This window comes from Microcebus murinus, chromosome 15 (genome assembly GCF_040939455.1).
Source record: "Microcebus murinus isolate Inina chromosome 15, M.murinus_Inina_mat1.0, whole genome shotgun sequence".
NCBI classification, from domain to species: Eukaryota; Metazoa; Chordata; class Mammalia; order Primates; family Cheirogaleidae; genus Microcebus; species Microcebus murinus.
Window position 1 is genome coordinate 42,427,319 of NC_134118.1, and position 13,547 is coordinate 42,440,865.

General features: G+C 36.5%; 1 protein-coding gene across 1 annotated transcript in view; it reads right to left on the bottom strand.

Annotated features, from left to right (window-relative positions):
- C15H4orf51 (chromosome 15 C4orf51 homolog) overlaps positions 1 to 13,173 on the bottom strand; it is a 47,483-nt gene extending 34,310 nt beyond the window's left edge. The window contains exons 1-2 of the mRNA XM_012783783.3: positions 12,941 to 13,173; positions 3,860 to 3,936 (exon numbers count right to left, since the gene is read on the bottom strand). Coding sequence (XP_012639237.1) covers positions 3,860 to 3,936; positions 12,941 to 13,173 — 310 coding nt within the window. The remainder of the gene's footprint in view (positions 1 to 3,859; positions 3,937 to 12,940) is intronic.
- Positions 13,174 to 13,547: the final 374 nt, after the last annotated feature.

Genomic DNA, 13,547 nt, shown 5'->3' on the forward strand with positions numbered 1-13,547 from the left:
TGGAGCTCAATGAAAGGCCATGGATCCTACTTAGTGCTTCAGGGACTTCATCAGGATCCTCACCCATATGCTGGTTGGGTTGCTTCACCTGCAGACCCCATCCCAACTGACCCACAGGCACCGCCACTGCTTCACTGTCCCCACCCTGTAGCCGGTTCCCCAAGGACAGGGCGTGTAAGCCTCTGCTGGATGGCATGCACAGACAGAGCCTGACTCCATGGGATTGGGAGAAATTTGAGCATTTCAGGGCAGCTCTCCTGAGAACACAAACAGGAGGCTCTCAGCATTTGGCCTGGCTTTGCAGGATTGAGAGAAGGCATACAATCTTAAGAATCCTCTCCAAAGAGGGGGCAAGAAGTATGGAGCAGGTGCATGCATAGAAAACATCTGAGAGAGCCTCAAAATCCCTTTCTGAGCTGACTGGCGAAGGTTTTCTCTCCTGAGGCCAGTCAGGAGAGACTGGAGGACATGACTGCATCTTCAAACGTGAAGACAGAAACTCAGGACATAGGGAATATGAAAAATCAAGGAAACATGACACCGCCAAAGAAACACTGTAATTTTTCAGTAACAACTCCCCCCACCCATGGAGATCTGTACATTTCCTGACAACTAATTCAAAATAATTGTGTTAAGGTAGCATAGCAAGCTACAAGAGAACACAAAAAATTCAGTGAAATCAGGAAGACAATACATGAATAAATTGAGAATTTTAGCAAAGAGATAGAAATCAAAAAACAAACAATGTATAAGTCAGAGGATACACAGTAGCAGATATATAGGGGAGAACAAGTCTAGAGATCGAACATACAACATGAGGACTGTCGGTAATAAAATTGTACTGTATATGGGATTTATGCTAAATAAGTAGATTTAAGCTGCTCTTGCCACAAAAACAAAAAAACTGGATAACTATGTGAAATGATGAGTATGTTAATTTGCTTCATTTAGTAACTTTTTACTATCTATATGTATCCCATAAAATCATGTTGGATACAGCTATACCTTAGAGATGGTGTGGGCTCAGTTCTAGACCACAGTAATAAAATGAGTATCACAGTAAAGTAAGTAACATGAATTTTTTGTTTCCCATTGCATATAGAAGTTATGTTTACACTATGCTTACTGTAGTCTAAAAAATGAACATACTTAAATTAAAAATATTTTATTGGTAAAAAAACACTAACATAGGAGCCTTCAGTGAGCCATAATCATTTTGCTGGTGGAGGGTCTTGCCTCGATGTTGATGGCTGCTAATGATGAGGGTGGTGTGCTTGCTGAAGTTTGGGGTGGCTGTAGAAATTTTATACAGTAAGACAACAATGAAGTTTGCCACATTGGTTGACTCTTCCTTTCAAAAAAGATCTCTCTGTAGCATGTGATGCTATTTGATAGCAATTTACCCATGGTAGAACTTCTTTCAACTGGAGTCAATCCTCTCAAACTCTGTTGCTGCTTATTCAATTCAGTTCAGGTAATATTATAAATCCTTTGTTGTCATTTCAGCAATGTTCATCTTTGCCAGGAGTAGATTCCATCTCAAGAAACTACTTTTCTTTGCTCATCCATAAGAAGCAATTCCTCATCTGTTCACGTTTTAACATAAGATTGCAGCCATTCAGTCCCATCTTAAGGCTCCACTTCTAGTTCTCTTGCTATTTCCACCACATCTGTAGACATCCACTGAATTCTTAAGCTCCTCAAAGTCATCCATGAGGATTGGAATCAACATCTTCCAAACTCCTATTAATGTTGATATTTTGACCTTCTCCCATGAATCATGAATGTTCCTAATGACATCTAGAATAGTGAGTGCATTCCAGAAGGTTTTCAATTAACTTTGCCCAAATCCATCAGAGGAATCACTATCTATGGCAGCTCTCACCTTATAAAATGTATTTCTTAAGTTATAAGACTTAAAAGTCAAAATTATTACTTGATCCACAGGCTACAAAATGAATATTGTGTTAGCAGGCATGAAAAACATGAATATCCTTGTACATCTCTATAAGAGCTCATGAGTATCCAGGTGCATTGTCAATGAGCAGTAATATTTTGAAAGGAATATTTTTTTCTGAGCAGTAGGTCTCAACAGTAGGCTTAAAATATTCAGTAAACCATGCTGTAAACAGATGTGCTCTCATCCAGGCTTTGTTGTTCCATTTATAGAGCATAGGCTGAGTAGATTTAGCCCAATTTTTAAAGGACCTAGGATTTTCAGAATGGAAAATAAGAATTGGGTTCAACTTAAAATCACCAGCTGCATTAGCCCCTAACAAGAGAATCAGCCTGTTGTTTGAAGCTTTGAAGGCAGGTCTTGACTTCTCTCTAGCTATGAAAGTCCTAGGTGACATATTCTTCCAATATCAGGCTGTTTGATATACATTGAAAATATGTTTATAGTAGCCACCTTCATCAATTATCTTAGCTAGATATGGATAACTTACTGCAGCTTCTCCATCAGCACTTGCTGGTTTTGCTTTGTTTTGTTTTGTTTTTGTTTGTTTTGAATATGACATCAATAGCAAAGGCAACTAAAGCAAAAATAAACAAGTGAGACTATATCAAAATAAAATGTTTCTGTACCAGAAAGGAAATAATCAACAAAATGAAAAGATATCCTACAGAATGGGAGAAAATAATTGTAAGCCATCTCTCAGATAAGGGATTAATATCCAAAACATAAAAGGTACTCATATAACTCAACAACAAATAAACACCCTGATAAAAAATTGGCAAATGACTTGAATAGACATTTTTCCAAAGAACACATACAAATAGCCAAAAAGTATATATTGTAAGAATGTGCTCAACATCACTGATCATCAGGGAAATGGGAAATGGAAATCAATACCACAACCAAGTATCACCTCACACCTGTTAGGATAGCTACTATGAAAAAGTCAAATGATAACAAGTGTTGGCAAAGATGTGGTGAAGAGGGAACCCTTGTGCACTGTTGGTGGGGAGGTAAATTGGTACAGCAACTATGGAAAACAGCATAGAGGTTGCTCAAAAAATTAAAAATGGAATTACTATATGATTTAGCAATCCCACTGATATATATCCAAAGGAAATAAAATCATTATCTTGAAAGAGATAGCTGTACTCTCATGTTCTTGCAGCATTATTCACAATAGTCAACATGTAGAAACAACCTAAGTGTCCACTGATGAATGGATAAAGAAAACATGGTGTGCATATATATATATGTATATATATATATATATAATATTATTATTCAGCCTTAAAAAAAAAAGAAAGAAAATCCTGCCATTTGTGACAATGTGGGTGAACCTGGAGGACCTTATGCTAAATGAAATAAGCCAGGCCCAGAAAGACAAATATTGCATGATCTCACTTATCTGCCAAATCTAAAAAAGTCAAACTTATAGAAACAGAGAGCATAATGGTGGTTACCAGGCACTGTAGGGTGAGGGAAACGGGGAGATGTTGGTCAAAGGGTACAAACTTTCAGTGAAAGACAAAGTTCTGGGGACTTAATGTACAGCACAGTGATTATGGTTAATAAAAATGTATACTTGAAGTTTGCTGAGAGTAGATCTCAAGTGTTCTCACTACACACTTCCCTGCCCCCCACATACACACGTGCACGTGCACAATACACACACACACACACACACACGCGGTAACTATGTGAGATGACTGATATGCTATTAGCTTGATTGTGGTAATCGTTTCACAATATATACATATATCCAAACATTATGTTGTACATCTCAAATACATATGATTTTTATTTGTCAATCATAGCTCACTAAAGCTGGAGGGAGAAACCTAAAAGAAACACAGCAACCTGGGCAAAAGGGCTCGGAAAAACCGATCATGTTGCACTTGCCTTTAGCAGCTGTAGTCTCCTTGGTGTTGGCCTGGCAGAGTGGCAGATTCCAGGCAGACCTGTTTGGCAATGGCATCCTAAAGAAAGCAAGTAGAAGAAACAAGTTTTAAGTTTGTGGATTTATAAATCATATGAAGCCTGTGGATTTATAGGAATTTCATTTTTCATTTGGTTTCTTAAACTTTTGCTTCTTCTTTTCCCTCTTTCCACACTCCCAACCATAACCCCACACGCCCAACCATAACCCCACACTTCCATTAAATCAACCCAAATTGGACTTTCTCATTGCCTTTAGTGATTTGTTTTCTGGTTTGTGATAAAAGGGTAAAATTTTCAACTTCTGTGTATGAAAAGCTCAAACATTAAGTTTATAAGTATTTCAACAGGATTTATGAGTGTTTCTCTAGGGAGTTGTTTTCAAAATAAGATAAGTGCTATGAATGGAATATGAAAGATTATAGTAATTATGCTTATTTCCAAATAAAACTGAAACTGAATTATCAGTGGAGTAATTTCGGGACTCATAAATGCAATGTCTATCCTTCCAAACACATCTGCAGCTCCGTTTCCCCGAATCCAGACATAACACCCTTTTTAAGCAAGCAGGAGTTATTTTGTACAGAATGAACAAAGTTGTCAATTCCTAAAGTACAACACATGGTGATAATTGTTTTATGGCCTCTGATTGAAGGAGGGGGGTCTCCAAGCTTCGGGAACCTGTAACTTTGTGTATGAGGTAGGGGTAGAATGAAATTATGTCAGCCTGAAGAGTCCTAAAATGCTCCTATATGTGTATTCAGCCCACAAACCAGCACTAATCATACCTGAGACGGGAGCTGGTGGTGCACCTTGCATTTTCCCTCTTCTAACCTACACCAGCAATTGAATCACCTGAAGGTATTAATTTAAATATGCAGATTTATGAGCTCAACTCCCAGTAATTATGTTTCAGTAGTTTGGGACAGATGGTTCTGATACAGGTAGTCAATGGATTCTTTGCTTCTCTACTTTTTTTTTTTTTGTCACCACTTAGTTTCATTTGGGCCGGTTTCTTTTGAGTTTTTTTTTTTTTTTTTTTTGAGACAGAGTCTTGCTTTGTTGTCCAGGCTAGAGTGAGTGCCGTGGCGTCAGCCTAGCTCACAGCAACCTCAAACTCCTGGGCTCGAGTGATCCTTCTGCCTCAGCCTCCCGAGTAGCTGGGACTACAGGCATGTGCCACCATGCCCGGCTAATTTTATATATATATATTAGTTGGCCAATTAATTTCTTTCTATTTATAGTAGAGACGGGGTCTCGCTCTTGCTCAGGCTGGTTTTGAACTCCTGACCTTGAGCAATCCGCCCGCCTCAGCCTCCCAAGAGCTAGGATTACAGGCGTGAGCCACAGCGCCCGGCCTTCTTTTGAGTTTTATATAAAAGGAATTATACAGTGTGTATTGCATCTAGTTCAAAATGTGTACATTATTGAGTATAACGATAGTTTGTTCTTATTCATTGCTGTATATTACTCCATCATATGAACACACCACCGTCTATTTATTCTGTTGTTGATGAATAGTGCTTATTCTACAATATACTTGTTTTTGGTTTTTTGGCTATTATGAAAAATCCTGCTATAACATTCATGCCTTTGGGTACACATGTGAAATATATTTCAGTTGGATATATACTTAGGAGCAAAATTGCTAAGGCTTAGGATATCCAGAGTCAACTTTAGAAGACCAAATAGTTTTTCTAAAGAGCTGTATCAGTGCACATCCCCCTAGCTGTATAATGAGAGATCTCATTGTTCCACATCCTTAGCAACACTAAGTACTGATGGTCACTTAAATTTTAAACTTTCTAGAGGGTATGTAGAGTAAATTCATTGTGATTTTAATCTGCATTTCCTGATTGCTAATGTGGTTGAGCCCCTTAGATACATGTTTGGATATCTTGGTTTATTAATTTCATTTTGAATTTTCTTTTCTATTTTTCTAGTATGTTATCTGTTTTGGTACTCATTTTTAGGAGTTCTTCATATGTACCTATCATCTGTCTCATAGATACAAGCCCTTTGAATCAGTCACTGAGTTGAAAATATCTTCTTCCCTTTATACCTTTATGTATTTGGTTGAACAGAACTATTAATACTTAATTTTAAGGTAGTCCAATTTATCTGATTTTCTTTGTGTTTCAGTACTTTTTGTGTTCTGTTTAAGAAATCTTTGCCAATCTCAAGAGCATCAAGATATTCTCTTTATTGTCATCTAATGGCTTCATTGATTTGCCTTTTACATTTTGGTCTTTAATTCACCCGAATTAATCCACCTAGAGTTGAAAACATGGCCTTTCTCTGCTGCCCTGCCACCTTTTTTTTTCTTTTTTTTTATTGATAAATCAAGTGCTTATATATGCATGGGTCTGTCTCTTAGTTTTTTATTCTGTTCCATTGGTCTTTGTTTATTCTAGTGCTAGAATACAACTCTGCATTAATTACTAAAGCTTTATAATAAATTTGTTATCTGTTAAACAGGCCTTCTTAACTTGTTCTTTTGTGAGAATGTCCCAGCTATTTCCTGGCCCTGTATATTTCCATATAAATTTTAGAATCATCTTGTCAAATTCCATGAAAAACACCTATTGAAATGGTATTGAATCTATCAATCAATTTGAGGATAACTGACATTTGTACAATGTTGTCTTTCAATCCATGAACATGGTTTATCTCTCCATTTACTTAGATGTTCTGTACTTTCTTTCACTAATGTTTTCTAGTTTTCTGTGTAGAGATCCAACACATCTTTAATTACATTTATTCCCAGAGACATGATCTAATTTAGCCATATTGGATGTGACATATTTAAAAAATAATTTTTAACTGTTCCTGATAAGCACTAACTTTTTATTTCCTGTTTTAATTTATGCATTTATAGAAAATTTGTATTGTGCTAGTTTTCCTTTATTGTAAAAATCTATTTAACTTTTTTCTTTATTATAAAAATGTTTCTGCTCTCCATTCCACCTGTGTTACTTTTCTATTGCTGCTGTAACAAACTGATACTCCCTATTTCTCCTGTGGCTTTCAGCGAGCAAGCCCTGGCACAGTACTACTTGCTTTGAGAAGCATGACCCAACATACCGGCTGTTTTTTTACTCAGGGATTTGTCTCTCTACATACAAATTCAGAACGTAAAATCACTGCTTTTCAAACAATCTAGGACTATGCCAAAAGGTTTAGCCATAGTTATCACAACTTTTCCTCTTTTCTGGGCTTATATTCCTCTTAAGTGTCCATGATGCTGAATGAGGGAGATCAAAGTTGGCATAGAGAAATAATCTTTGTCCTGTAGTATGAAGGAGAGTAGAGGGGAACCCCCCCCCACACCACCACCAACATCCTGTGTCTTCTGACAGAGTGACTACTCAGAAGCCCCTGAAGTGACGTCACATGTGGTATTATCAGGCAGCCTTGTAGCTAGAACAGATTTTTCACTCTCTTCCAAACAGCATTTGCCATTATTTTCTGATTGTAAGAATATGCTACTTTGTTAAAGATCAATTGACTGTATTTATGTGGGTCTATTTCTGGGTTCTCTGTTTTGTTCCATTGATCTATTTGTTTATTCTTTTGCTAGTACTATATACTGTCTTGATTACTGTAGCTTTATAGTAAGTATTGAAGTTGGGTAGTATCAGTCCTCCAACTTTGTCCTTCTCCTTCAATATTATGTTGGCTATTCTTGGTCTTTTGTCCCTCCACATAAACTTTAGAATCACAAACTAACTGATTATGATTGCATTGAATCTGTAGACCAAGTTGGGAAGAACAGATATTTGGACAATATTGAATCTTTTTATCCATGGACATAAAGAAATCTCTCCATTTATTTAGTTATTTAGTTATTTTTTAATTTAATTCATCAGAATTTTTTTATTTCCTTTATATAGATCTTGTACATATTTTGTTAGATTTATACTTAAGTATTTCATTTTAGGGGATGCTAATGTAAATGGTGTTGTATTTTTTTATTTCAAATTCCACTTGTTCATTGCTTGTATATAGAAAGCAACTGAGTTTTGTATATTAACCTTGTATCCTGCAATCTTGCTGTAATAGCTTATTTGTTCCAGGAGAATGTTTTTTTACTGATTCTTTCAGATTTTCTATATAGATGATCATGTCATCTACAAATAAAGACAGTTTTATTTTTTCCTTCCCCATCTGTATACTGTTTCTTTCCTTTTCTTGCCTTAGTGCATTAGCTAAAACCCTTTTATAAAAAATAAAATTTTAATTTTAGAACACCTTCAGATTAATAGATGTATTGTAAAGGTAATGCAGAAAGTTTTCCTATATGCCACACCTAGGCTCCCCTATTGTTAGTACCTTATATTACTATGGTATATTTGTAAAAGCTAATAAACCAATGATGATATATTTTAACTAGAGTCCATACTTCATTCAGATTTTCTAAGTTTTCCCTAATGTCCTCCTTCTGTTCCAGGATCCCATCTCAGATACCACATTACATTTAGTAGTCATATCACATTATGCTCCTCATAGCTGTGATGGTTTCTCAGATGGTCCTTGTTTTCATAACCTTGACAACATGTTGATGATTAATGATCAGGTATTTTGTAGGATGTCCCTAAATTGGGATTTCTCTGATGTCTTTCTCATGTTTAGATGAGGATAATATGTTTTAGGCAGGATGATCACACAGGTAAACTACCACTCTTATCAAATCATACCAAGGATATAGACTATCAACATGGCTTATCATTGTCAATATTAATCTGATCACTTGGCTTGAGGTAGTGTTTGTCTGGTTTCCCCACTGTAAAGTTATTCTTTTCCCTTTCCATATTTATTGGAAGAAAGTCACTATGCACAGCTCACACTTAAGGATTAGTGAGTTATGCTCTACCACCTTGAGCATGAAGTAAATACATAAATTTGCAATTCTTCTGCATGGGAGATTTGGCCATTTTTCTTCAATTACTATATTTATTCAATCATTTATTTGTGGCAGAATTGATTCATGGACATTTATTTTATACACTGGGTTACAATCTAATACTACTTTATTTTGTTGTTCAAATTTTTTTCCAGCTTTGGCCATGGGGAGTTCTTTCAGTTGGCTCTATTGTAGGTTTTTTGTTTTGCTTTTTTTTTTTTTTTTTTTTTTTGGCACTTTTGTCCTTTCTGGCACCAGAAGATGCTCTAGGCTCATCTTGTATATCTCCTGCCCCAGTCTAAAAATCAGCCATCTTCCCAAGGAATCTTGGTTCCTCTGATTTGAAAACAGTATTAAAAACCAAAATCTGGGTACCAGTTGTACTCATTGTGACAAAGTATTGCTTCTAGGCCCTCTAAGCTGATGGTCCATGCTGATATGTGCTAAGCACAGTGACTTTCTTCCAAAAAAAAAAGGAAATATATGTGTGCACACTAATCTATGTATACACATGTCTATAAATATTTTTATATGGAACCATCTATATCTATATTAAGCTACACATGAGTTCATACAGATGTATCCAATTCTAATCCATTACTGTATGGATTATTCTGGCCTCTCCCTGTTGCTTATCTTTAATCTCCCACTCCAGCAGCAATAAACTTTGCTCCCACAATCTGCCAGTTATTAATTATTCAATTTCAGTATACATGTATAGTGGTTTCAAGAATTGTTACCCAAACTGCCATGGGTAACAACTTTATCAACTACAGTACAGTGTTTATGTACAGTTCCTTTAGCCTTCTAGCCTTAAAAATTCCACTTATTTCCAAAGTTACTTAGATCAGCACTTTATTTCATTCCTTTGTAGTACATCTAGATTCCTTTGTTACATTCTATATTCCATCCTGGAATCCTCCAACCTGGTAAGTAATTTTTTTCAATTTGCATATATTAAGGTTTACTCTTTGTGCCATAAAGTGCTATGGGTTCTGACAAATACATCATGTCTTATAGTCATCATTATAGATGATGTAGTATAGTATCATACAGAATAGGTTCAACAAACTAGAACACCCCTGTGCTTCACCTATCCAACTCTTTCTCCATCCCCTGGCAACCACTGATTTGTTACTGTCTTCATTTTGTTTTTACAGAACGTCATATCATTGGAATCATATAGTATGTGACTTTTATTAGACTGGCATCTTTTACTTAGGAATATGGATCTAAGATTCATCCATGGCTTTTTGTACCTTGATACCTCATTTCTTTTTATTACTGAATAATATTCCATTTTTTGGAGGTACCCCAGTTTGTTTATTCATTCACCTATTGAAGGACATCTTGGTTCCTTCTATTAATAGTTTCTGGCAATTATGAATAAAGCTGCTATCAACATTCACATGGACATAAATTTTAAAATCAGCTAGGTAAATACAAAGGAGTATGATTTCTGGATCATATGGTAAGATTATCTCTAGTTTTATAAGAAACTTCCTTCCCTTTTTGCTTTTAACAAAGCACCCTATTTGTTTCCTTCAAAGCACAAAGGGTATATGTTTCCCTGGTGATCATTTCCCTCACTAGACTAAAAAGCTCATGAAGGCAGGGGCTATACCTGTATATGTTTTGATCATGGATAAAGCCCCAGACCTACACATAGACCTTATGTATAGTATGACTTTAATATTTAATTAATAAATGAATAAACAAAACATCAAGATAGCAATTTATATGTGCCTTAGTAATTCCAAAATGCAACTCTTTCCTTACGTGAATGTTGGCAGACAACTGAGATTAACACCAATATTTCATAATAGCTTAAGTTCAGTGTCACAGTGATCTCCTTTCTCCAAATGCAAGATCATTCTTTTTGCATGTTTATGAATTTTACATATTTGCTGTTAAAACTGATGCAGAACTAAATGATCAAGACTTCTACCAAGTTTCTTCTGTCTTATGCATTATGGATATTCAGTGTAGGTGGTGAATAAATATGGAGAATAAAGAGTATTTGTTTTTTATACTTTAATAGTTTTCTGACTTACATTTTAAATGATCAGTCATTTCATACTTTGTTCCAATAATCCCCCTTGGACAATTTTGACTTTATAGCAGTGTAAAACTGTTTGTCTATAGCCTTATAAAATTTTAATCAAACAGTTTTTGCTCAGAACTTAAAAGGACATTTGTCCTCGGGGCTAAAATTAAACATGAAAAAGATTAAAAACAAAAGCAAATTTAGAATATAATCAGTACTTTCAAAATGAGCTCAATCTGCCCTCCATCTTCATTTATAACACTTGTTTCTTCTTAGCCTCTAATGAAATAAGTAGTAGTTGTGTGAAAAATATAGTTACATTTCTGAGATTCCAAAACATGAATAAACCTCACAAGCTTGTGCTATTTGGTGGTTTGCAATGTCACAGGCCCGTCTTGGTTGGAATGATTCACATAATAATCACACTTTGAATAGGAAACACATTCAAAGTTCTGTGCATTTTCACCAGATGTCATTTTCATACATTTTTTTCAGGGTTATTAAATACAGTACCTTCTTTCCTCTGTGGTGAATGTGTCTGTTTGGACACTGGCTTTCAAACACTATTTTCAGAAAGAACCCCAGCAGTGCTTGAAGACTCCTGTTATGGTTTGAATGTGTCCCTCAAAAGTTCATGTGTTGGAAACTTAATCCCCAATACAACAGTGTTAGGAGTGGGGGCCCAATATAAGGTGACTGGATCATGAGAGCAGAACCCTCATGGATTAATCATGGGAGTTGGATGGTTACCTTGAGAGTGGGCTGTTATAATGCAAGTCTGTCTTGTGTGCTCACTTCTGCCTTCCATCCTTCTGCCCCAGAATGACCCTTACCACATGCTAGCACCTGTTCTTTGACTTCCCAGCCTCCAGAACCACGAGACAAATAAACTTCTGTTTATGATCTACCCAGTCTGTGATATTCTTTTATAGCAGCAGAAAATGGACTAAGACAACTCCCCTATCTGGCCAAAAGATACCTCAAATATCACAGAGTTTGCAAAGGGACTTTCCAAGCTAACTGAAGTGTCCACATACTTGAGAGCTATTAAAAATGCAGAAACTATAGTATGTTGGAATAAACCAGACAAGGCACTCAGTTGGAAAGTACTTCTGAGGCATTCTAGCTTTAAGCACTTTGTTTGAAAAGACCTGCATTTAATAAGGTACTACATGGGTTATTCCTCACCTCTGAAGTTAGAGCCAACAATCCAATTGATTTTCAAATAGGTTTCCAGAATTTGGATAATATATTTACCAATTAATATACAGAGGGACAAATGTCATAATGCGTCCTCACATTTTTCCACATCCCCACTTATAGTTGCTGTCTCAAACTCAATGAACTCCTTGCAGCTCCCTGATGGTCCTCGGGGTTAAACGCCACTTGGCCACTGTGCACACTCTTTCCTCCACACAGGGCGCTCTTCTGCTGCCCACCTTGCCTGCCTTCTAACCCAACTCAGAGGAAATCTGCTTTACTGAGATCTTTTCAGACATAGAATAATCCCTCCCCTGCCCCAGACACTGATAAAATCTTCTTCCCTTGCACTGATGACTTAGTTCTATTAGTTGCAGTTACTGTATCAAACTGCAATTAAATTTTTGACTGTGGGCCCCATCACAGGGCCCGGGTTGCAATAAACAGTCAGGTTGTCTATGGTGCCATCAGTGCTTACATGCGTTGATAACCACAGGTGTGGAGTAGAGAATTTAGTTGGTTTCTTCCTGGTCTAAGGGAACTTTTAAATTCCTGACAATGGGAAAACTATACAAGAAACAAAATGAAATTCTCAGAAGCTCTCAGGAGCAGTTCTCTTTGCTGAGAACTCCAAATATCTACAATTTAGTCAAATCTGTACACTTTCCTGAGTAAGTACGTAGATGTCATTTCAGGAGTACTAAATAGAGACTGGAATCCTAATTTCAACTGGTCACTGACGCTTAGTTATTTTTCCCACTGACATTTACACAGGAAAATATGCAAGGTCAAGATCTGTGAAATCTCTCAGGGTCTACAATGCCTTCTTTCTTCTAATAGCACTCTTGTCTATTTATAGTGGTATATCCAGGTGCAAATGACAAAGAAATCTTACTGTTTACATTCAGGCATATGCTGTCCTGCTCTAAAAGAAAACCGGCTGCACGTGAACTTGTCCAGTTGTTTTTTCCGGTAACTGCCTGCATATGTTGTCACAGAAGAATCTGACCACTGTGTTTCATTCTGCCAAGATGCTCCAGCCTTGCGTCTGATCAGATCAAACTCTTGAGAAGTAAGAGGGCTAAACGGCAGAAGAATCTGTGGAGTCAAGTAGAAGAAGTGTGACATAGCTACGGATGGCCTGCTCTGAATGACAACTTCTCAAGCCCTCTGTATAATGAAGAATTAATTTCCTTCCAATAACAGGAAGCAATTGACCGGGCTCACCCAACTTCTTAACTCCAACAGTTTACAGAGTGCAGAAGCTTAACTGTCTTAGATATAGTTGCCAAGCAACCGATCACAAAATTCCACAAATACTACCCGCCCCCAGTGCCCCCAAATTTTACCTAACAAATTTGCAAGTGATTTAACTTTCTGGACTTTGCTCAAAGAGATTGACTGCTTCATAGTCTTGGCAAGAAAAATCAGTGGCAAAATTATCTGGGTATTACAGCTATCACAAATAAAGCAGTGAATGCTAATGGTGATGGTTTAAGAAA